This window comes from Tenrec ecaudatus, chromosome 16 (genome assembly GCF_050624435.1).
Source record: "Tenrec ecaudatus isolate mTenEca1 chromosome 16, mTenEca1.hap1, whole genome shotgun sequence".
Taxonomy (NCBI): Eukaryota; Metazoa; Chordata; class Mammalia; order Afrosoricida; family Tenrecidae; genus Tenrec; species Tenrec ecaudatus.
In genome coordinates, this window is record NC_134545.1 from 53,811,729 (window position 1) to 53,834,454 (window position 22,726).

The 22,726-nt window shown below is 41.1% G+C and overlaps 1 protein-coding gene across 1 annotated transcript in view; it reads left to right on the plus strand.

Moving 5' to 3' along the window:
• Positions 1 to 22,726, plus strand: part of CTNNA3 (catenin alpha 3) — a 1,794,797-nt gene that overhangs the window by 2,544 nt on the left and 1,769,527 nt on the right. The window contains exon 2 of the mRNA XM_075534447.1: positions 21,145 to 21,337. Within this exon, the coding sequence (XP_075390562.1) occupies positions 21,145 to 21,337 (193 nt within the window). The remainder of the gene's footprint in view (positions 1 to 21,144; positions 21,338 to 22,726) is intronic.

The following is a 22,726-nucleotide window of genomic DNA, read 5'->3' on the forward strand; positions in this document are numbered from 1 at the left end:
GTCAGTCTGACTTCTACATTCATTTATTCATAAATCTTTACTTTGACCTTTTTATAGTTATCGGAGTCTTCCCTACAAACCCTGATTTATCTCTAATCTTTTTTTCCTTTGGCCACAGGTAAATCACTAGGCCATTTTGCAGGGATGTTCAGACTGGAATATATTTCAATCATTTCCTTTTATTTTTTCTATGTGATAACTTCTATGATTCCATCTCTCTGTAATAAATTCCTCCAATGGATCAGAAATGCTTTTTTTCCCCTTGGCAATTACATTTTTATGATTGTAACTGTAGGCATCTGCACTTTATCACTTTCAAGATCCATGCTTGTCAATGCAGAGCAGAAAGTCAATTTATGCAGAATTGTGCTTAAAAATTTACATCTCTGTATTGTGTACTCTCTGAAGAATATAAACTGCTAGATCATTATGTTATGGGACTGGCTATAATCTTATGTCAGAATTTAATTTGCTACATGTTAGATTCATGTTGGAATTTACTTATTCAAGACTTCATAAAAATAAACTAATTCCTTATAATGTATTATCTCCCATGAAGTCAGTTTGTGGGGGCAGAGGTTCAAATGTATTTTCTAATGTAAATTTTAAGGAAATATTTTCAAGAGGTACACTAGTAAACATGACGCTCTCAGTCATAACTACAAAGGGACCTTCTTGGTCCTCTCCAATTTCTATCTCCATAGTGTTTCTCACGTATTCGTGGGAGTCCCCCTGGGGATGTCTCTTACATAACGTATTATATTCATTGGGCGAAGACTAAGAACATCTGCAACCCCCTGTTTTAATCAATAGGAGGTTATGCTGTAGGAAGAAAAACAATACACCCAAATCTCCAAGATTTAACAAAACTTCATTTTCCCCTCCTTCTTATGGCAGGACACCTCACTGCCCATTACAGCCATTCTGGGGACTCAAGCTAATGTGGGTTTCATCTCAGCATGTGCTTCTATTATATCACAACAGAAGAAAGGACTTGACATGTCAGACAAGTGCCGCTTCTGTATTGCATTCAGTGAGGTTCTCTAGAGAAATAAAGTGACATATATATATATATATATATATATGAAATGATATTTTTATCTAGAAAGAAATTTATATCAAGGAAGGGGCCCAGCCTACTTCAGCTCAATTCCATGAGTCAGATGTTAGCTGGAAGCATCTCCAGACTCATGTAGCTTCTAACCGACAAAGCAGAAAGGTGACTTAGGAAGCTGGGTGGGAGATCACAGGCCAGTGGGTGCAGCATCATGTGGATCCAGAGTTGGCAGAAACATGGCAGGGCATGACAGGTTGCAGCCTCAGAAAGCCTCATGGGCCACTGGCTCCAGCAGCCAGACACAAGATCCAAGCAAGCAGGAAGAAGGAGTGGAACAAGAGGGAGTTCTTCACAGCAGTTTTTGGTCTTGATTTTGTTTTTCAATGTCACCCCTGCAAGGAGACATCATTAGTCTGTGTCCTGACTGAGACGTTGGACGCCACCCATAACTTTAAAAGGGATAACCAAGTTGACACAAACCTATCACCTGCTTCTACCTGGAAGTGGTCATGCCAGTGCCACTCATTTCTTTTGCCAAAGCACTCAGGGTGAATGCTGGGTGTGTGATCCTTTCCCATGCCCAGAAGGAGAATGGGGATATTTTCAAAGAGCCCCACTGACTATTGTCTTCCTATTTTCTTTAAAAAAGTTTCTTTTGTTAAATTTTCATCTGCTGTCAAGTCACCTTGGCATTATAATCAAAGCTGATTTTATCAGGGTGGGGAACTGACTTACAGCCACTGAACTCGTCGGCTGTGAGGTGGCCTGAATGAAGAATTCTACCTCTGAGATCGCTCATGAGTTGATCCTATGTCATCTTCTCTTTGGGGCGCTGAATAGCTATCAACAGGTAAGCAGTTAGTACTTAGGGTTAAGCGGTTATACCAGGCACAAAACTCACAGAAAGAGGAGACAGAGAAGATTTGAACTATAGTGATAGTAGAGTAGCAATTTGAATCCACAAACTCTTGCTGTTCAAAGATAATAAGATCATCTAGTCACCAGAGTTTTAATGGGGCTTTTCCGTTTCAAAGCCGCATGCTAGTCTCAAAATTACTCCCTAACACCGAGGAGCCTCCCTCTTTCGAATTCCCTTGAGCACTGGCTCTATGTAGGCCAGATGCTTGTTTTTTTGTAATGTGATTCCCTGGCCTCCTATCTGGTTATCAACAACTGAAAGTTCAACAGCAGCCCCATCAGTAGCAGCAGTCTAAGTTCTTGTAATTGCTCTCCCTTGCTTATTGAGGGGTGGCAATGTTCAGGCAAGAACTTTCTTCTCTCTGCTGCCCTTATCCTCTTCTTCCAAGTTTGAAGTTTCTCAGGTATGCCTCACCTGTTCTCCTAGGCCAGGTTGTCTACCGCAGTTTTCCATTTTACCTGGTCTCATAATGGTGCCCATTATGAGATAGTAAATGACTATCTCATGGTCGCTGTCTCTGACGTTGCCAATCCTCAAGGTGGCAGAATGGTATTGGATTCTTACAGAAGAGGCAGAGTGTCTTTCTTCTAGCTCTATTTCCTCACGTAGGCAGCTGGGCCCCAATGACGTAATGCTTATCGTTAAGAGTCAAACACAATTCGTGATGAAGACTACCCCTTTTCAACTTCTTCCCTGATTTCCAGTGTCTCCTTATGAGAGTCAAACCCAGTCTAAATGGCTCGATGTGAAACAGGTACCACCCAGCTCCTCTGGGCACTCATATACATATTGTATATTTTATATATTATATTCATATATATGACTTCTTCTTTGAAGAGCCTCGCTGCTGCACCCAGCTCCCACCATCATTGCTGTCCCCCTTCTTCCGCTGCCCAGTTTGTGCGCTTAATGGCGACACAGGCCCAGGGGCCCAAAGGGCTCATTTATTTCTGTCCAACAGATAGAGCTGATTGGCTTCCTGGTGGCAAGAAATGCCTGTCTTTTGATTTCTTGATCCCTAGAATATAATTTTCTTTTAGAACGAAATTTAAGTTTTGCATGTTTGTGATAGTTCTCTTTCACTTCTGAAGGTCATTTTGGAAGAACATGATACCACCTACTTATTCTATGTTGGCTTCATCTGAAAACTTTTTGTGCCTACTCTGAGTATACTCTCGATAGAGTGTAAATCAGAACCAATCAGAAATGTCCATGGAAGTCTCAAAGATTACTCTGTACACACAGTGCTCCTGTAGAATAGCTTGTAAGTAAATATTGGAGCTGTGCATATGACCTCAACAAGTACCCTTAGCAGTTAGGAAATTAAGTATGTACAGTGATAAGTGTAGAGATTTTATTTATATGGTGGGCTGAAGGAATAAACCTTACCCTGCCTCAAATAGCTTTTTAAAGTTTAAGGTATTCAGCAGAACTGAGTTGATCCTAATAAAGTGAATTCTTCAGTTTCGTCAATCTTTTACTGCCAGAAAACTGCTCCCTTGGGAAAGTTATAGTATTCTTTGAGGAAAAAATATAAATGAGAAAAAGAAGCCAGTATTTAAATAGAAATAAGTGTAAGAAAAACTATTTGCTAATGGTTTCAAATAGCATAAGCCCAATCGAAGCATGCATGGCTTAACAAGCACGGAAACACCCCTCCCCCACCCTGCCCGGAAACAGAATTGGTATCTTTGAGTATAGCTTTGGAGAGATGCCAACCTTCCTGCCTTCTCAATTGGCTTATAGAACTTTTGTCCTGCCAGTCTCTGGTGTTCTTTTTATTCACTCCAGGGTTGCTGGACACTGCACATCTGGGTTCACCAGATCCACTCTCCTGCTGTGAGTACATTATCTTCCAATCATAGCTCATCTTTTCCTCCACAGATTTAGACTGATACCATAGAGGTCCACTTCTACCTTAGAGGTGGGATTAAGATCTCGCTCCCAAATAGATTCCGTGGTCAGCCAGGTGGTGTAGACTGAGAAGCCCCACTCTGCCTCCTCTGTTAGTGGTAAATGTTTCTGGCTGCAAGTGTAGGCTACTTTGGATCTCCCCAGAGGTGTGATTTTCACTGAATATGGAATCACCCTACCTTTCAGAGAATTCCCTGGGCTATCCCACGATACCAGATTGTTTCAGGGGATCCTGCTGCAGTTTGAACACTGCATGACCAGGGGGCAGCAAACTTTTTCTGTTCAGGACCAGATAGTAAACATTTTCCACTTTGCAGGCCATATGGTCTCTGTTACAACCACTCTGTTATTATAGTGTGAAGCAGCCATAGCAAGTGGCCCTGGCTCGATTCCAATAAACCTGATTGATAAAAACAGGCAGGTGGCTGGGTTGGTCCCAGGGCCGTGCTTTTCAGCTCCTGCTCTAGAAGGACTATATTCTCATGGAAACTTTCCACCTTCAATGGTTAAGAAAAGGTAAGGAATGGCAATAGCTCACACAGTTCACTTCTTCATGAAAAACGGATAGAGTGATTTGTGGTCAAGCCCTATCTGAGGCATAAAGCCTCCCTCCAGTGCTTACTAGGCTATTTGGAAAAATCCCGTTACTGCTGAGATCCTGTTAGTCCAGTGGTTTTCAACCCTGGCTACACATTAAAACGGCCCAGGGGGCTTTTAAAATACTGATGTCTAGGCCACACACGAAACCGATGGAATCAGAATCTCTGGAAGTAGGACTTGGCAGTAATTTTTAAAGCTCCCAGGTGATTTCAATGTGAGAATTGCTGCGTTGGCCATTATATCAGTCAGTGATCAGCGTAATTGGCTCTCTTGGCCCAAGATTTGTCCTAAAATGGTGGTCTTTCTGCCATTCGCTCTCTTTTTATGATGTGTGCGTGAGAGAGGGGGGGAGGTGTGTGTGTGGGAGAGAGAGAGAGAGAGAGAGAGAGAGAGAGAGAGAGAGAGAGAGAGAGAGAGAGAGAGAGAGAGAGAGATATTGAGGTGAAAGTTTGCGGAAGAAATTAGTTGTCCATTCAGCAATTTATATAATTTTGTTTAGTGACATTAGTTGCACTCCTTCAATGTAACGGCACCCCTCCTACTGCCTCATGGGGTTCCCTCTTCCCACTCTCCCGTTCCTTCTTCTTTCCCAAACTCCGTTTCAGGCAAATGCTGCCTGTGGTTTCATACGGTTGATTGTTCTGAGGAAGATGCTCATCATGGATGCTGTCATTCCCTTTACAGCCTTGGATGGAAGATGACCTTTGGAAGGGCGTTCTTGCTTGAAGGATGTCTCAGGGTCAGATCCCAGGGACACTGCCACTATTTATCAAGCCGGTATATCTGGTCTTTTTGATAATTTTGAATTTCATTCTACATTTGTCCCCACTTTGTTTAGGACCTTGTACTGTGATCCCAGTAAGAGAGGTCAGGAGAGGGAGCTGGGCACCCATCTAGTTCTGCCCTTGGGCTAGTAGAGGTTGTCATTCATGCGGTTCATCTGTCCTTGGATTAATTGTTACCTGGCATCTTCACCTTTCTTCATCCTGCTTTGCTCTGGATGAAAAAAGAGCAATTGTTGATGAGTACATCATAAAGTTCTTGGAAAATTGGAATGAAAAGAAAATGAAAAATTTCCATGAATTTTTGCATCCACTCATACATTATTATTTGTTGTTTCAATTATTGTAGGATTGTGTATGTAATAATATTTACTATGCTTGCTTTTTACTCTTGCGCACCTCCCAGTGGTGTAGTGGGCTTATAACTACAAGATCAGTAGTTCAAAACCACTAGCTGGTCCATGGGAGACTTTTACTCCCCTAGAGTGACAGCCTGGGAAATTCATAAGGGTCACTCTGCCCTGTCTTGTGGGGTTGTTATAAGTTAGAACCAACTCCATGGTCGTGAGCTTGGTTGAGTTTTCGGAGACTTCCAGTGGTTTCCTTTACCTTGGTTATGCCGTGCAGACCTCTTTTATTTTGTGGGTTGCTTTTCCTTCACCACGATGGATGCTTGTCTGTATCTAGTTACTAACTCTCCACTCTCTCATTCCTGATAGCCTCCTATGATGGGTTCTTTCTGTGAGTAATCCCACCCCTTTCTCTATACTTTAATAACTTTTATTATGAATTGGGGGATTACATTTCAGATCATCAACTCTACATTCAATAGCTCCACTACCCATCAGTCCTTCTCCCTTGTATTTTCTCCTACTTCCTCCCTTAGTTTCTCCTCTGCCTCTTGTGGGCCAACACCTTTCAGACCTCTAGTCTCCTGTCTCATCTTCTCTCCCTTGCCCTTCACTCCTTGGTGACCTCTAAAGTCTGTTCCATTTGATATGTAAATTCATATATATATCCATGTATAAGCATACCTGCAATATTTGTTCTTTTGTGATTGACAGACTTCACTCAGCATGCTATCCAGGTCCATTCATGTCAGGAAGTGGTTCGTAGTTCCATCATTGTTCTTTAGTGATGCACAGTGTTCCATTATGTGTATGAACCAAAGTTCATCCATCCTACTGATGGGTATTTGGGTTACTGAGCTTTTTCTATACATTTTATAGAACTTGTCTTTTTATAGTTTATTGATTTCACTCAGCATGATGTCCCTTAGGTTACTCCATATTGTTCTCAAGGACTAGCTAATGAGTTCAGACTGTGGCGTTAAACAGCCCTTCTCATAAGCCACTGTGCCACCAGGAGTTCCTCCCTAGGTCTCAGTGTGGCTATGAGTCTAGAAAAGTTCATGAATCTGAAAACAAGTCTTGAAACCGTCTTCTTCAGTTCTTCCTTACCCACATTATGGATCCACATTCAGACCATGTTTCAATGGACTCTGGGGGTTGGGGTATCCTAGTCTTATGTTGTCCCTGCTTGCAGTGGAAGAAGTGGCAGGGAGTCACCCCAAACCAAACTCACTGCCATCCAGTGGATTCTGACTCAGAGTGACCCCATTGAGTCTCTTTGTGGGAGAAGAAAGCCCCGCCTTTCTTCCTCCAAGTGACTGGTGGTTTGACCTTGCTGTTAAAAGCCCAACATGTATGACAGGCTTAAAGCACAAGTCTGAAATTACAGGGTGGTGTATCATGCACCACATGAAGAAGCTTAAAGTTATAATCACCTGCACAAGTGCACAATGACATCACTTGGGAAAATTATAAACATCTGGAATACCAGGCCACAGCTAAACCAATTAAGTAATAATTTCTTGGAATAGGGGCAGTTTATAGTTATATATTTTTAAGTTTTCCAGGGAATTTCCACTGGATACCTACTGAGGTAGGGCCTTGCTAATCAAAATATGATCCATGTACCAGGAGAATGAGGTTTACTTGGGGGGTTCTTAAAAACCAAACCAACAAACAGATTCTCAGACCCCACCCCAGACCCACTGAATCTGAATGATGGTTTAATAAAATTGTAGGTAACTTGTAACACATTGCAATTTGAGAAGCACTGGTAGGAGATTATAAATGTAAGCTTTTAACTTGGAACTTTATGCAGCCGGGATTGAAAACCACTGTCCTATACCCTGAACTAGCCGGGGGCGCTCCAGGGCTTGAGATCACTAAGATTTTCCGAGTTGTGATATTAATATCCTTGTTCTGCAACTGGGCTGTTGAGGTGATTTGTTGTCCAAGGGTTACCGGCCTGCTGTGCTGGTGTCCTCTGCGGAGGCTCTGCCTCTCCAGTACCGAGCTAGACCCAGACATCCTGCCCGCTGCCATCCAAGCCTCTGGTTATTTGTTCCCTCTCATGTCAAGTGATCGGCGGCTAGTGTTTCTGAGTCAGAAGTGGGTTGAAGTACTAGGAATGCTGACCTGAGAAATAAGGAGATTTTTCAAGAGCGAGTGCTTTCTCTCTTTTTTTAAAAAATTAATTTATTTTTTTTTAAATTTTAACAATTTATTAGGGGCTCATACAATTCTTATCACAGTTCATACATATACATACATCAATTGTATAAAGCACATCTGTACAGTCCTTGCCCTAATAATTTTTTTCTCCTCTTTTCTTTTTTTTTACATTTTATTAGGGACCCATACAACTCTTATCACCATCCATACATATACATACATCAATTGTATAAAGCACATCCATACATTCCCTGCCCCAATCATTCTCAAAGCATTTGCTCTCCACTTAAGCCCCCTGCATCAGGTCCTCTTTTTTTTTTCCCCTCCCTCCCCTTTCCCCCCTCCCTCATGTGCCCTTGGTAATTTATACCTTGTTATTTTGTCATATCTTGCCCTGTCCGGAGTCTCCCTTCCCCCCGTCTCTGCTGTCCCTCTCCCAGGGAAGAGGTCACATGTGGATCCTTGTAATCAGTTCCCCCCTTCCAACCCACTCACCCTCCACTCTCCCAGCATCGCCCCTCACACCCTTGGTCCTGAAGGTATCATCCACCCTGGATTCCCTGTACCTCCAGCCCTCATATGTACCAGTGTACAGCCTCTGTCCTATCCAGCCCTGCAAGGTAGAATTCGAATCATGGTAGTTGGGGGGAGGAAGCATCCAGGATCTGGGGGAAAGCTGTGTTCTTCATCGGTACTACCTCGCACCCTAATTAACCCATCTCCTCTCTTAAACCCCTCTATGAGGGGATCTCCATTGGCCGACACTTGGGCCTTGGGTCTCCACTCTGCACTTCCCCCTTCATTTAATATGGTATATATATACATATACACATATATACACACACTTATATCGTTTTTTTTTTGCATGATGCCTTATACCTGGTCCCTTGGCACCTCGTGATCGCACTGGCCGGTGTGCTTCTTCCATGTGGGCTTTTTTGCTTCTGAGCTAGATGGCCGCTTGTTCACCTTCAAGCCTTTAAGACCCCAGACACTATCTCTTTTGATAGCCGGGCACCATCAGCTTTCTTCACCACATTTGCGTATGCACCCATTTGTCTTCAGCGATCCTATCATGGAGGTGTGCAGTCAATAATATGATTTTTTGTTCTTTGATGCCCGGTAACTGATCCCTTTGGGACCACTCAATCACACAGGCTGGTGTGTTCTTCCATGTGGACTTTGTTGCTTCTGAGCTAGATGGCCGCTTGTTTATCTTCAAGCCTTTAAGACCCCAGTCACTATCTCTTTTGATAGCCGGGCACCATCAGCTTTCTTCACCACATTTACTTGTTCACCTACTTTGGCTCCAGCCGTTGTGTCGGGAGAGTGAGCATCATAGAGTTCCAATTTAATAAAAGAAGGTATTCATGCATTGAGGGAGTGTTTGAGTAGAGGCCCAAGGTCCTTCCGCCACCTTAATACTTGACCTATAAATATAGACACATAGATCTATTTCCCCATCTTCCTATATATATTTGCATGTACATGTCTTTGTCTAGACCTCCATGAATGCCCTTTGACTCCTAGCTCTTTCCTCCATCTCCCTTGACTTTCCTCCTGCTCTACTACCATGCTTCATTGCCACCTGGGCTAGAGTATACCTCTTCTCTAAGCAACCTTACCCTTGATCATTTCCCACCAGGCCTGCCACTCCCCCTTCTCTACCATTTGGGGTCCCGTGTTTTTCCCTTGTCCCTGGGTTTGTTAACACCACTTCCTTACCCCCCCCTACCCCCCCACCCCAAGTCCCCCCGGAACTGTCGGTCCCGTTGTTTTTCCTCCAGATAGTTCATCCAGCCTGTCCTATTCAGACAGACCTGTGGAGTCACTAACATGCAGGAAAACAAGACAGAGGAAAACAAAGCAACAGTATACAACCAGACAACAAAACAACCAAAACAAACCACTGACAAAGAACAGAACAAAACAGTTCACGAGAGAAAAGCTTGTAGTTAGTTCAGGGATCGTTTGCTGGCCCTTAGGAGCGTTTTCCAGTCCAGTCTGTTGGGACACCACGCCCTGGCCCCAAAGTCCACTTTCAGCATTCCCTGGGGACCTTGCCACTCCATTCCCTTGCTGTTCCACTGCACTCCCCCAGTGAATTGCCTCGGTGTGGTGGGATCAGGTCAGGTGCAATTCCCACACTGTGTCTCCGGTGCTGTCCCCTGTATTGCCCTTAGTCACTGAGGGGCATCATGTCTCATAGTAGGGCCAGCCATGTTGTTCTCTCTGTGGACTGGCTGCTCTACTCAGGAACATCATCCTCACTGCCTGGTGGGCCAGGCGGTGCTCCACTCTCTCCTCCTGCCCCTTCATCTGCTCCCGTGTGCTCTGATCAGATATGTCCATCTCCCGGAGCTGCAGAGTCAATGTTGTCCTTTGGAACACATTCTTTTCGGGGGAGGGCAGGAATCCACTTAATTTATGGTGCTGGGGCCAGCCTCCCAGACCTCTCCACTGGTTCCCTCCTCCACGCCAGGATATTGCATTCACACCTTGCGACACTTGGTTGAAGTCTGGTCCCACTTTCCCTGTGGAGATATAAACAATACCCTCCCCTTGGGTGGATTAATGCCCCATGACCCCACTACCCTTTTCTTCCTTGTATTCATCCTTTTGTTTTCCTTTCCCCACCTCCTCCACCGCGAGTGCTTTTTCATTCGTTTCTTTGGAGCCAGGGGGATCAATTATTATGATCTAGACATAATTTTATTTGGGGAAAGTTATTTAACCTCCGGACAGAGGAATTTGGATATGTATATTGTTTGTGCCACAGTACTGGATGCTCTACAAATTGAAACTTAATAAATGTGGTTTGTGTGTCTGCAGAGGAGTTGTTTTCTTTTAAGAAACAATTTGCATTCTTAACACGGAGTTGCAAAATAATGTATTTCTTCCACTTAGGAATATTTTTTCCCCACACTCTCCCCACTCACAGTTTGAACATTTCTGAAATAGGATGAATTTTACAATAAATAGGAACATTAATTTAGGTTTCTGTACTTGTAGGGGACCATAAATTTATCCACATTACAGCTTAGTGCCTTTATTTCTCAAAAATCGATCTGGTCATTTTCCTAAAGTTTAACTCACTAGAGATTAAGTAAATGCCTTATATTTTAGCCAATTTTGGTCAGTAAACATCTCTGACTCAACAAGATCAGCAATTTCTTTGGTAACTGCCCAGTCTCTTTAGGTAAAAGGTGTAGGAAGCAGTGCCTGTGGTGAGGTATTGCTTATGTGGCCCTGTGTGGCGAGAGATGGAGCCTCTTAGGACCGAGTGCTGTGCAGGGGCTGACCTCTGTGCTGATGACCTTTGAACCTATGCATGGAGAGCTTTCCTTCCATCTTATTTTTATCTGATCAGAGCCTCTCTTTCTTAGAGAATTCAAGTTCCTTTCAGAAATGCAAATGTCCAATTACCTCCTTCCTTGAGACCTTGAGGAAGCTAGCTTTATAATCCTGAGATGATCAGTGACTTCTCCTTCCCTGGGTAACCAGACCGAGGGCTGAGATTTGAGTAAAGAAGACTTAATATTGGCACTGTCTTCAACTTTAAATTAGGAAAAGTGGTTGAATTAATGGTATCTTTTATAAATTGAGGGTACATTAGAATTAAGAGGCTATCCTGACATTTCAAAGAAGAAACTTTAGGACATCAGAGGCCAAGCATTGACCAATGGGATTCATGATTGGTGTTTATGCTATTAAATTTTACAAACAAATGAAGCAAAATGAGTGTTGATTTATAGACATGACTGATAGGCAGCATTCAAATCATATGTATGTTGCTGTAAATTCTTGACTAATGATCACTACATAGCAAATCATTATTCAGACCTCATGTGTTCTTTCTCATGCTTGTTCTCTTTTATTCATACATGATGAATTGGTGAGTGTATATGATTTTTCCTGAGTGTCTGAAATAAATGGATTTCCTTTCTCTCAGAAGAGAAAGAGGTAAATGCTATTGGTTAAGGTAAGCAGGAAAAGGATGTTGTCGACTAACATTGAGAATGGAATGGAGATAAAGCTTTGAATGTTTGGGTTGCATATTAGCATAGTTTATTCAACTTTATGATTGATAGGGTTATAAATAACACAGTCCAACAACAAAATTTTATTTTTGGTTTCTTGCTGGGTTATTTGGGGGCATTGATTCAGAAATTGCATTAGAAACACTGCATCTAGTTTCTTAGATATGGTATTCCACTATATTTTCAGCTATTAAATTATACTCATTTATTTATTATTACTAATTTTAATTATGAGAAGAATTCAGACCTACAAATTACAGAATAAGACAAAACTGATAAGATATATTTTAAAAATAATTAGATATTAAGGGACTTCCAAAGGAAGTTGTACATGGATCCACCGGTGCCTAGTTGATTACTCATTGGCAGTCTAAGGTCAGTGGTTAATCCAGTTATTCTGCAAACTTTAAAAGATTTAAAGGGCTGGAAACCCAAAAAGGCAGCTTTTCTCTGTCCTATAGGGTCACTATGAGGTAGAAACAATTAGATGGCAGCCAGATTTTCTTTTTGGTATGGGAGGCTGTGGAATATATTCAGACACTGCCAATTGGATACTGCAGAGCCAGAACACAGCTTGAGAAGAGGTGAAAATAAGGAACTTTGAAAAGGCTCCTGTATGGGAGGTGTGAGGACAATTCAGTGTTGAAAATGTAAGACTTCATAGCAATTTTCACAAATACTTTGGAGATCTAAGTTTTTCTTCTTTGAATCATGCAATAAACATTTCAGAACACATTTTAATGTACAGAAGTCAATGGATAATTCATGTTGAATGTTTCAGAGGTGAGATTGACACCAAGCTTCTTTTAAGGCCAGTGAACTTAGAGTTGTGTGAGTCCAAGGTTGGTGGAAACATGGAATGACATTGGCAGCTCTCATGAAATTTCATGACATATTTATAATATTGTTCAATATTTTCCTCAATTGCTATTTGGTTTTATTTGGAATGGGCCCAAATATGGATCTCTTCCAGTCTGTTGGCCAGGTAGCTGTCTTCCCAATTGCTTGAAATTTCCATATCACTGTATTCATCAGCTTGTTGAAACTTTCCAATTGGTATTCCATTAAATCCTGTAGCCTTGGTCATATTCCATTACTTCCTGTATTGGTAAATAGAATCTGGCAGGAACTAACATGTGGTATTTTCCTTGCTGTGTTTATGGTTCTATTTTATTCAGGAGCAATTGTGCTTCCCGAGTTAGAGTATTTAGCTACAACACTTTATGGCTGATATGGAGAGCTCTTTGCGTTGTTATGCCAGCTGGGTGGCATTGGAGAGGGAACGGCATGGAGTTCATTTGCTCCATAGTTCAAAGTAACAGCTCAGAGTAATAACTCACGTTGACAGTGTTTGTTAATCTGACAGGCCAACAGGGGTCTGGACTGACGCTCACCAGTTCAGTCCTAGCTGTTAATGTGAGGCTGGAACAGACCCACTTTTTAACATCTTAGGTGATCTGGAACATTGATGAAATTCTAACTGGGACTGGAAAAATGAGTGGTCAAAGTCTTGGAACAGGAGACTCAGAAGACTTCAGAAGAGGCCAGAGCTCTTTTACATGACGTGGGATCGTTGTCCGGCAGCTGGCTTTGGAATGGGCGCAGCTATTTTTCAGTTTGGCAAGACTATTGGCTGCTGTGCTCAGTGGCTGCTGACTCTGCTTTCGAAGAGGCAGATGCAGTTTCTAGCAAGACTTTCCTCCATTTGTCCCCGTACCATTTCGCTCACATTTTACAAATCCAGGTCCATTTGGTGTTGCTTCACAGACCATGACTGATGGAATAAACCATTTTGAAGACCAGCAAACAAACAAATAAACAATCCCTAAATTATGAAGAATTATGGTAGTTTTGTAATATTTGTGGTGAGGATGAAAGCAGTTAAAATTGGTAATAAAAATAGTGCATCCTTTTTGTTTATGGTTTGGAAATGAAGCATATAAACAGTCTCTTTCTGTTCATCCAACAGGAGAAGCCAAATATTAATAAGTACTAGATTTGCAGTTGGTTTAAACTGACCAGGCTCTGAATGAACTGGAAGCATGAGGACGTAAGCCAGACTGTAGTTACACAAAAGCTCCTTGATGTTAGCTATGGAATGTGACAAGATATTCTTTAGTATAGAAGTCCTTTGCCATGTGCTATCACTAGGCTGAACTTTCAGTTTCTCTTAACTTACTGGATTGGTCCAGCGGCTGTAACAGCGGGCTCAGGCATAAGAACACTGAGGAGAATGGCGTGGGTCGAGGTGCTGTTTCATTCCTTTGGACGTAGGGTCATTTCTAAGTTGGAACCAACTTGACTGCACCAGACAATTACAGTGACGACAACTAATTGGCTTGTAACCTTGTGAAAATCATTCAGCTTCTTGAGCTCTTAGTTTCTTATTTCTGAAATGTCGGGTTTGGAGTATCCTTTTCCTCTCTTTGTCAACCATGATTTATTTATCATCTACAGGATGCCAGCTCTAGGTCACCAGGGCCCAAAGATGCTGCTTGTCTTGAAGGAGTTCATGCTAATGCTCCCCCTGCCATCCAGTCCCAATCCCAATAGGACAGAGTAGATCTACTCCACGGGGTTCCTAAGCTTGCAAACCTTTATCCCTCTGGCGAAGTGGCTACTGACCAACAGCCAGCCAACTGTGCCACCAGTATTCTTTTTTCAAATCATTTTATTAGGGGCTCATACAACTCTTATCACAACCCACAAATACATCCATTGTGTAAAGCACATTTGTACATTCATTGCCCTCATCATTCTCAAAACATTTACTCTCCACCTGAGCTCCTGGCATCAGCTTCTCATTTCCCTCCTGCCCCCCCACTGCCCCCTCCCTCCTGAACCCTTGATAATTTATATGCAAAGCTACGGAAGCATTAAGAGCCAATGCTAGCTAACTAGTTAGCATGATAGCAAGACACTATACTGAAAGTGACCAGAACTGTGTACAACGACCTGTGAGTAGAGAGAGATGCTTCAAAGCTGAGGTTACAGAATATTTCTTGCTCTGAGACGGATCAGTAGTTTGGGCTCAGACTTTCTAATAAGAGGTAAGATTAAAATTTAAATCACAAGTTCAGGCATAAATTACCTCAAAAGCCACATTAGGGAGTTTGGACTTGATCTTGTATGGAGGAGGGAGCCCTTGACGGCTGCAGGTACATCAAAATTTGTATGACTGGTGGCAGAGCCATATATCACAGTTACAGGTGAGATTTCAGAAGTGGAAATCGGACCATGATTAGGACACATGCATCATGTTAGACAGAAGAGCTTACAAGATTGGTCCAGGGCTGTCTGACCAAGGCACTCAGGGCGTGGCTCATGACTCTGCCACCACTATACTGATGTCCAGTTTCTGCTTGGAGGGTGGCTTAGAGAGAGTTTTGGCTGGGCTAAGTTATACAGACATGGCCGTGGTCTGGAGAGCAAATGGCAGACAAAGAAGAATGAAAGAGACACTACAAGGAGACTTGTAGTGAGAGGAGGTTGATAAGGAGGAAGTACTATGCTGACTTGTGAATTTTTGCCTTAGGTTTAGGTCTCAGGCCTTGAGACAGGAAGGAAACGAGGAAGGAAATGAGGCTTGGTGCCAGGAGGCTTCTTCTTCCAGAATTCAGTGTGTTAAGCAGCTATTGCTTATTTAATTATTAACTATTTCCTTTGTTTTAAAGTGTTCACATTTAAGCTACGATCTACATTCTAGTCTTATTTTGCACTCATTTTATTTCCCTCCCCGAGTCAGCCAAACTTGACCATATGCTACTCTCAGAAAGAGCAAAACAAAATACTTTGTATCGCTGTCCCTTGGCACATGTCACCTTCGCCTGGCTTGCCTTCTCCTCTCCTAGTAGAAAGCCACTGTCCTTAAAGCCTCTTCTACGAAGTCCCATTTAATTTATGCAGTCTCTTCAGCATTGTCTTTGTACTTCTTGTATAAGCGTCAACAGTTATCATTCTGCTTTTTATAGTGCAGTTAATTGAGTATTTCTCTTCCCGCCACACTGGCGCCGACTCATCTTTATTCCTTTATGCCTAGGGCATTGTTTAGAACTCAATATGTGCTCAATAAATGTTTATTGGATTGAGATGAACTAAAAGAAGATTATGGTTGGATCTGGGCCACTAGCATATGTTAGTCTAGGGACACACATTTGTTGAGTTCAATCTTGCCCAACATTTTTTGCTAATTCAGTAAGGTCCTTTTTCATAGAAGATGAAGAATAGTTAAACTTATCAATGATTGGAGGAGTCCCTAAAGTTGGATGAGACTTTAGTCCCTAAAGTTGGATGAGACTTTTTCCTTTTAAGATCACTAGTTTTACTTATCTATTGATAATTTTATTTTTCCCCTTTCTAATTTCTTTCAGAACCTATCACGAGGTTCATAGCTAAGTAACATGGCTTAATGTGCTATATTTAATTTCACACATTAAATTTAACCCCAGGAAGCAAAAGTAGTCCTGAAGGCTCTTGTGAGCTATTAAAGAAAGCTTAAAATTCAAAGTGTTTAAGCCTTTTTATACCACAATCTTAGTAGAATGGAAATAAAATTAGTTAGACTGGGGACGAGCATATATTATAGATGGCATCAGAGAAGACGTTCCACGGGAATGCTGAAACAATTGTTCTATTAATGCAGCAAATGAAAGTACATCTCGACCCCATGGCACATTGTGCATCGCTCCTACAGTGGACTAGGATTGATCGAAATAAAAACAAGTTGATAGCTAGGCTCCCTATGCATATTAATTTGATTTTCAATGTCTTACATCTTTAGACAAGCATATTTAGAGAAGCCTATTTTAATTAGGATGGATTGGAACCCCCCCTTTTTTGCATGTGCTCTAAATTTTAACATATGAGTATTTCAAACAGCTCAAATACACCAGTTTTCTGACCTCAACCTTAACAGAATTAATAAAGCAAAGCAAACCCTTCCAAGGGTAAACCCAGAGCTGAAGATTTTCCATATGCGAGGGACCCCTGAAGCTTGAGAAAGAGTGGAGGGAGGTTGTACCTCTGACAAACAAGTAAAGTTAGCAAAACATGAGCTCGGGCCCTGCATTAAGATCATCTTTGTTGGAAGTTTCAGTGATGGCTTTTGTGAGTTTCTTGTCCCTTATATGGTTATCACTCATTTTGTACTGGAAAACAACACACACACAAAAGAATGATTTTTCAGAATTACTTGAAAGCTAATTTTGGTGTTTGCTCTTATTCCTTTAAGACATGAGAGACTTTTTTTTTTCACATACCCACCCTCCGTGGTGAAAACATCTGATAATGTGAGCTGCAGTCAATGCTGGGGCACTTGATACCCTTTAGGGTTAGGGTGACAGATGGTTCAGGCTCCTCTCTCCTCCTCTACCCCAGACAGGATTGATTTTCAAGCTGATTTTCCTTTGGAATGAAAAGAAGTCATTGGAGATGTTCCTTAACTTTAGTTAGATGAATTTTAAATAATTATACTGAGCATTTCAAAATAAGACGTGGGCACAAACAGCTAACAAGAGTGAATGACTGGCAAGTGGCAGTGGTGTTTTTCTGGACGGGAGCACGACAGTCGTATACAAGGATCGTTTCGCTTTCATGCTTTTCCAGCCCTATGATAAGAAACAGCATTTCAGGAATGCTCGTTCTATTTGAAAATTCAGGCTCTTCTATGGCAAACATTTGCTGCCTGGAGGAGCTGCACAATAGAGGAAGAATGTGCAGTGGGAAGTGGCATGAATGGTGCACTTAAAATACATTCTGAAGGAACATTTTAGACAAGGGCACTTTTTCTTCATTGTAGATAAAAGTTTTAAACAGGTGGTATAATTTGTCTTAATCTTTAGAAGTATTTTTTAAGTTTTGATATAATTGTATACATTAGACTGACAGTAGTGAGATATTTGACTTTTGGAGTATGTCAAAGTCCATGTAATAAATCAGGCTTCTTAGTATTCTTATATAATCCATGGCAAAGGTGCATCTCCCTAGGGGGCTGCTAGTAAAGCATTTTGAATGTGCCCTCGTCACATTTACAACAGGGAGCGCAGCGTGAGGTAAGTTTAGACCCAGAGTGGACAGCTTGGCAAGGATCTCACAGCTAATTTTCTGTATCTCTGAGGAGACTGGACTAGAAAATACATGGATTACCAACTAGTGTTTGTGTCATTTTAGGTGGTTTGCCAAACATTTGATATTATTTAACCTTCGTAACTGTATTATGGAATATATGCTCATTTTCCAAGAGAAGAAACACAACTTTGTCACAAAGTGCTATGCTCTGATTTAAGAACGTAAGAGTAAAGCAAATTAGAGTAAAACAGAGTCTATTGGACAAACAGGAAGAAGATAGGAGGGCAAACAAAAATTACTTTCATCCATGTATTTCCCCCAATGGCTTAAACCTTATTTCTTAGCAAATTAATAAATAAAGGTGTGTGTGTGTGTGTGTGTCTAGCTGTCCCAGTAAATATCTATTTACCACAAACAATAAAGGATGAAAATCTCCAGGGCTGCAGAGAAGGAAGGGCTACACCGTGTCATTAGAAATGTGGCCCCCCTGCTCACAGGGGCAGTTCTTCCCCATCCGATAGGGTTTCTGTGGGTCAGCATCGACATGATGGCAGACGAAGCGATGTCTTCGGGGGAAGATTAATAATGTTCTCTCACATAAAATGATAATGCTGATTCTAAGGTGAACCAGATACATATATAAATCATAGATGTAGGAATGGGTTTTGTGCTTGTCCCTATTTATAGCCCTGATTTAAGAACACTTAGTTCTTAGGACATGGCCCTGCTTTATGATAACCCTCCTGAGGAGATCATTGACAATGTGAGTGTAAAAAGCAAAGTGTGATGAACAATGTGGCACCCAGTTATTAGGAAGAATAGCTTCTGGGGTCTTAAAGACTTATTTTCAAACAAGCAGTCATGTAAGTGAGGCATCAACTAAGTCCACACGGAAGAAGCACACCAGCCGGTGTGATCCAATGATTGCAAATAATATAATCCAAATCTCAAGGAGGGAATGACAACAGAGCTTAAATTGTAAGCACTTGGTTTGCAGAATGCTATGAATGCTAGTGGAAGCCCCAAATCCATTTTCAGGGTCCACACAGGGATTAAGCCTCTAGTCAATTCCCTGTGATCATAGGAAAGAGATGTGAATAGCCTGTTAACAGGCAGAGAGAATTCTAAAGTCAATTATGGCAGATGTAGTTAGGTTAAAATGTAATAATGTATTTATCTCTCTCTCAACTTATTTTAAAGTTGTTTCAGGTTTTTTTTTTTTAAGTGAAGGGAAGTGAATCCCCTTTGACCATGGACTAGAAATGTGAATAACTTTGCTATCGTGCAGAATGTATCACAAAGTGGATTGTTGCAGATGCAGTTAGGTTAATATTAGCAAGCTATCATTTAATCTCCCTTATTATCCATTTAAATTTGTTCTGGTTTTTAATGTTTTCTGCTTTCTTTTCGATTGAGGGTTTTATCTGTTTTTTTAAACTTTGTTGTTGTTGTTAGTTAAAAAAATATTTTTCTGCACATGAAATCTAGGATAGTTAAATCTATAGAGGTAGTAAATGGTTCCCAGGGAGTATGGCTTGAGTCTGAGTGGTGTAGTGGTGACGAGTTGGGCTGTAATCCACATGGTCAACAGTTCGAAACCTCCAGCAGCTCCTCTGGAGAAAGACGAGGCTTTCTACTCCCATAAACAGTGAGAGGTTGCTGTGAGTCAGCATTGACTTGATGGCCGTGAGTGTAGTTTGATTTTGGGGGTGTTGCAGGGAAGGTTGGGGGTGATGGGAAGCTAACAATAATGAGTACAAGAATGGAGAACGTGTTCTGAAAGTGTGGTGATGGTTGCACAACTCTTCTTGATGTGATGGGACTATTGATTTGTATGTGCGAATTATACGCCAATAAAACTGCTGGGGGAAAAAGTGGCACTTCTATGAAAAGGATCATATTAGAAAGTCTTGGATAAAGTGAGAGAAAATGTGGAATAAAACTCAGAATCACAAAGGCAACCAGGCTTACTGGCTGCACAGAGACAGGTTGAACTCCCAAGTCTATTGGCCTTGACTTACCCTTTGAGTCTGGAAGCAAACCCACCCCTGTCATGAAATAATCAACCACATAAGAAAGAAAGGGCAGCATTTATCCAATGACAAAATCCAGAATCCTTACAAAGAAGGAAGAATGGAAACAAGAAACACAGGGAAAAATTGGGCTAAGTGATGGTACATGGAGGGATTGCAGTGGACGAGCTGAAACAAATTGTGCATGCACTGTTGAAAGTACACTTGATGATCTGCTCTGTAAACCTTCTCCTAATCCACGAGTAAAAGTTTTACAAATCTTAAAGGATTAAAATAAAAAATTTAAATGACAGAAGTTTGTCATAGCCTCTGCTATGACTTAAGAGACTTAAGAGGCTAGTTTTCTGGAAGATATTACTGGTCTTCTCTTTAAAAGACAGGGTAATTAAAAAAAATCTCCCTCTAAGACAGAGATTTTTCAGAGCTTTGCTCTATCTAGAACCTTGCAATGCAATCCTTTTCACAGAAGTTTGTCGTGGTAGCCAGTCACCATTTAGCTCTATGGAGACGGATAGTTGTGTGGTTCATCAACACATTGGTTTGATTGTTTGTGTGTCTTTCAGTGTTCATCACTCTTCTTTCTAGCAGATTACACATTGAAAGACCCTATTTCTAAACAAGGTCACATTAGCAGGTCCTAGGGTTAGGATTTCTGCAGACCTTTTGGAGACAAAATTTAATTCATAAAAGTTCCCCTAAGAGAACCACTGCTCCTATGTACTAGAGTATTTTATTTTTCAATACCAGTTATCTCTACTCTCAATTTAAATAGCTTAATGCCTGTTCGTGTTAATATGGATCACTGGTTACAAAGTGATATGTTTTATTTTTACAATTATCTGATATTTTTTGAGAGATTTAATTTTCAACTTTTCTAATTTTGACAACTTCATCGTTTCCATATATTTTTTCAATGTGGGATTTCTATAATTAAAACAGGCACATGCTCTGCCTTTTGAAGCTTCGCTCTAATAGTAAAACTTGCTAACATTCAGTCTTTATGGTACTTTCTTTCACCCATCCATTCATCTGTCTTTAGTTGGGAATTCAGTGGTGGCCGGTGATGTTTTTATCAGTGCAAGTCTGACTTTTCAGGATGCACAGGGAATAAAGTTACTATGAAATAATTCATTTGTTCTGGGCTATGATATCCCAGGACTATATATTCTCATACTTTATTTAACGAACGATTTATATTTTTCCTGTTTTAGGTCACCACACTTGTAAATTGTCCCCAGAATCCATCCAACAGGAAAAAAGGACGTTCAAAAAGAGCCAGAGTTCTTCTAGCTTCTGTGGAGGAAGCCACTGGGAATTTATTAGACAAGGGAGAGAAGATTGCTCAGGAAGCCACAGTTTTAAAGGAAGAGCTTACTACTGCACTTGAGGAAGTTCGCAAAGAAAGTGAGTATTCCATTTCTGGTCAGGAGCAGATTGCATGTCCTTGGGGTGTTAGCTAAGCAAACTAAATGTGTGTGCATTTTGTTTTTGTTGGGCTCAGTGTATTGGATTTGCATCGAGCTATGAGGATGCAGCAGTGTGATGCAGAGTGTGGCTCTTTAGCCGGCCCCAAGGCTTGGCTCCCCACTCCTGACTTTTTCCTGTTGTTCTTTTCAGACCCTCCAGGCAACTGCTTACCCCACTAGGCCCTAGTTGATCTGTAATAAACAATAAGAAGAGCATATTTTTTGTTATAGCTATAATGAGAAGTGACTAATGAAGCTGAAGACCATTTACCCATACATAATTAAAGTTCCTTGCAAACAGTTGGACATAGGAGTTTAGACGTGACCACCTCAGAAATGTACTTTCTATTTTTCAATTCTCTGCAGGCTTAGATTTGCTAAAAAATTTTTTTCTATGGCTAATAGTGTGGGAAGAAACAACACATACTTTGTGTTGATGTTGTGTTAACACTATATTAAAATGTGTGTTATTTCACCTTTGGATGCATTTGCCTACCTTTGAGGACACAGTAATTCCCCATTGAATAATTTCCTAGTGACAATACAGTAATTTTCTATTGAATTTCCTACTGAATAGCCCAAAGATGAAATGTCTCATCTTTAGTTTATTTCTAAAAGACTGCTCAGAGGTCTTTAATCAATGGAAGAAGTTTACATATATCACTTTGTTGCAAGGAACTATTTAGATAGGAAAAGGAAACATGAATTTTCCTGTTCAACTCTACAGAAGGCTTTGGCATGTTCAAAATTCCCCCTTACCTCCTTATCATAAAAGACCAGACAAAACAGGGAGCCTGCAGTTGCCGTAGAATCAGCTCATAGTGGCTCCATGACTGTCAGAATACTTCATGGAGTTTTCAGTGGTTTATTTTGGGGGAAGTCGACCATCAGTCTTTTCTTCTAAGGCTTCTATGGATAGAATCAAGCTGATGACTTTTTGTGAGCTGCCAATGTTTAACCAAGGAAAATCAAGAAATCTTTGCTAATCACAATGAATATACTAGCCAGAATCTTTAGAACAAATTTGTTAAATATTCTATATACAGATTAAATTTCATAGGAACTCCTTGGACAATATAGTGAAAGCATAAGGCCCATGATCCCTTGAAATGCATTAATTATTCCTCCCCATTCATCAGTGCCCCAGACTTATCTTTCCCATGTTCTCTGTCCTAGTACTTCCATCCACTTAGCCTCCACCAAAGCACAGAAGACTCATTCCTCTCATTCAGTTTTCCTTTTATGTATTCTCTATGTCCAGAAAAATCATAGTTTCTATAAACTTCCTGGGAACAAATATGTAAGCCGTCAGTCATTCTTGTGTGTG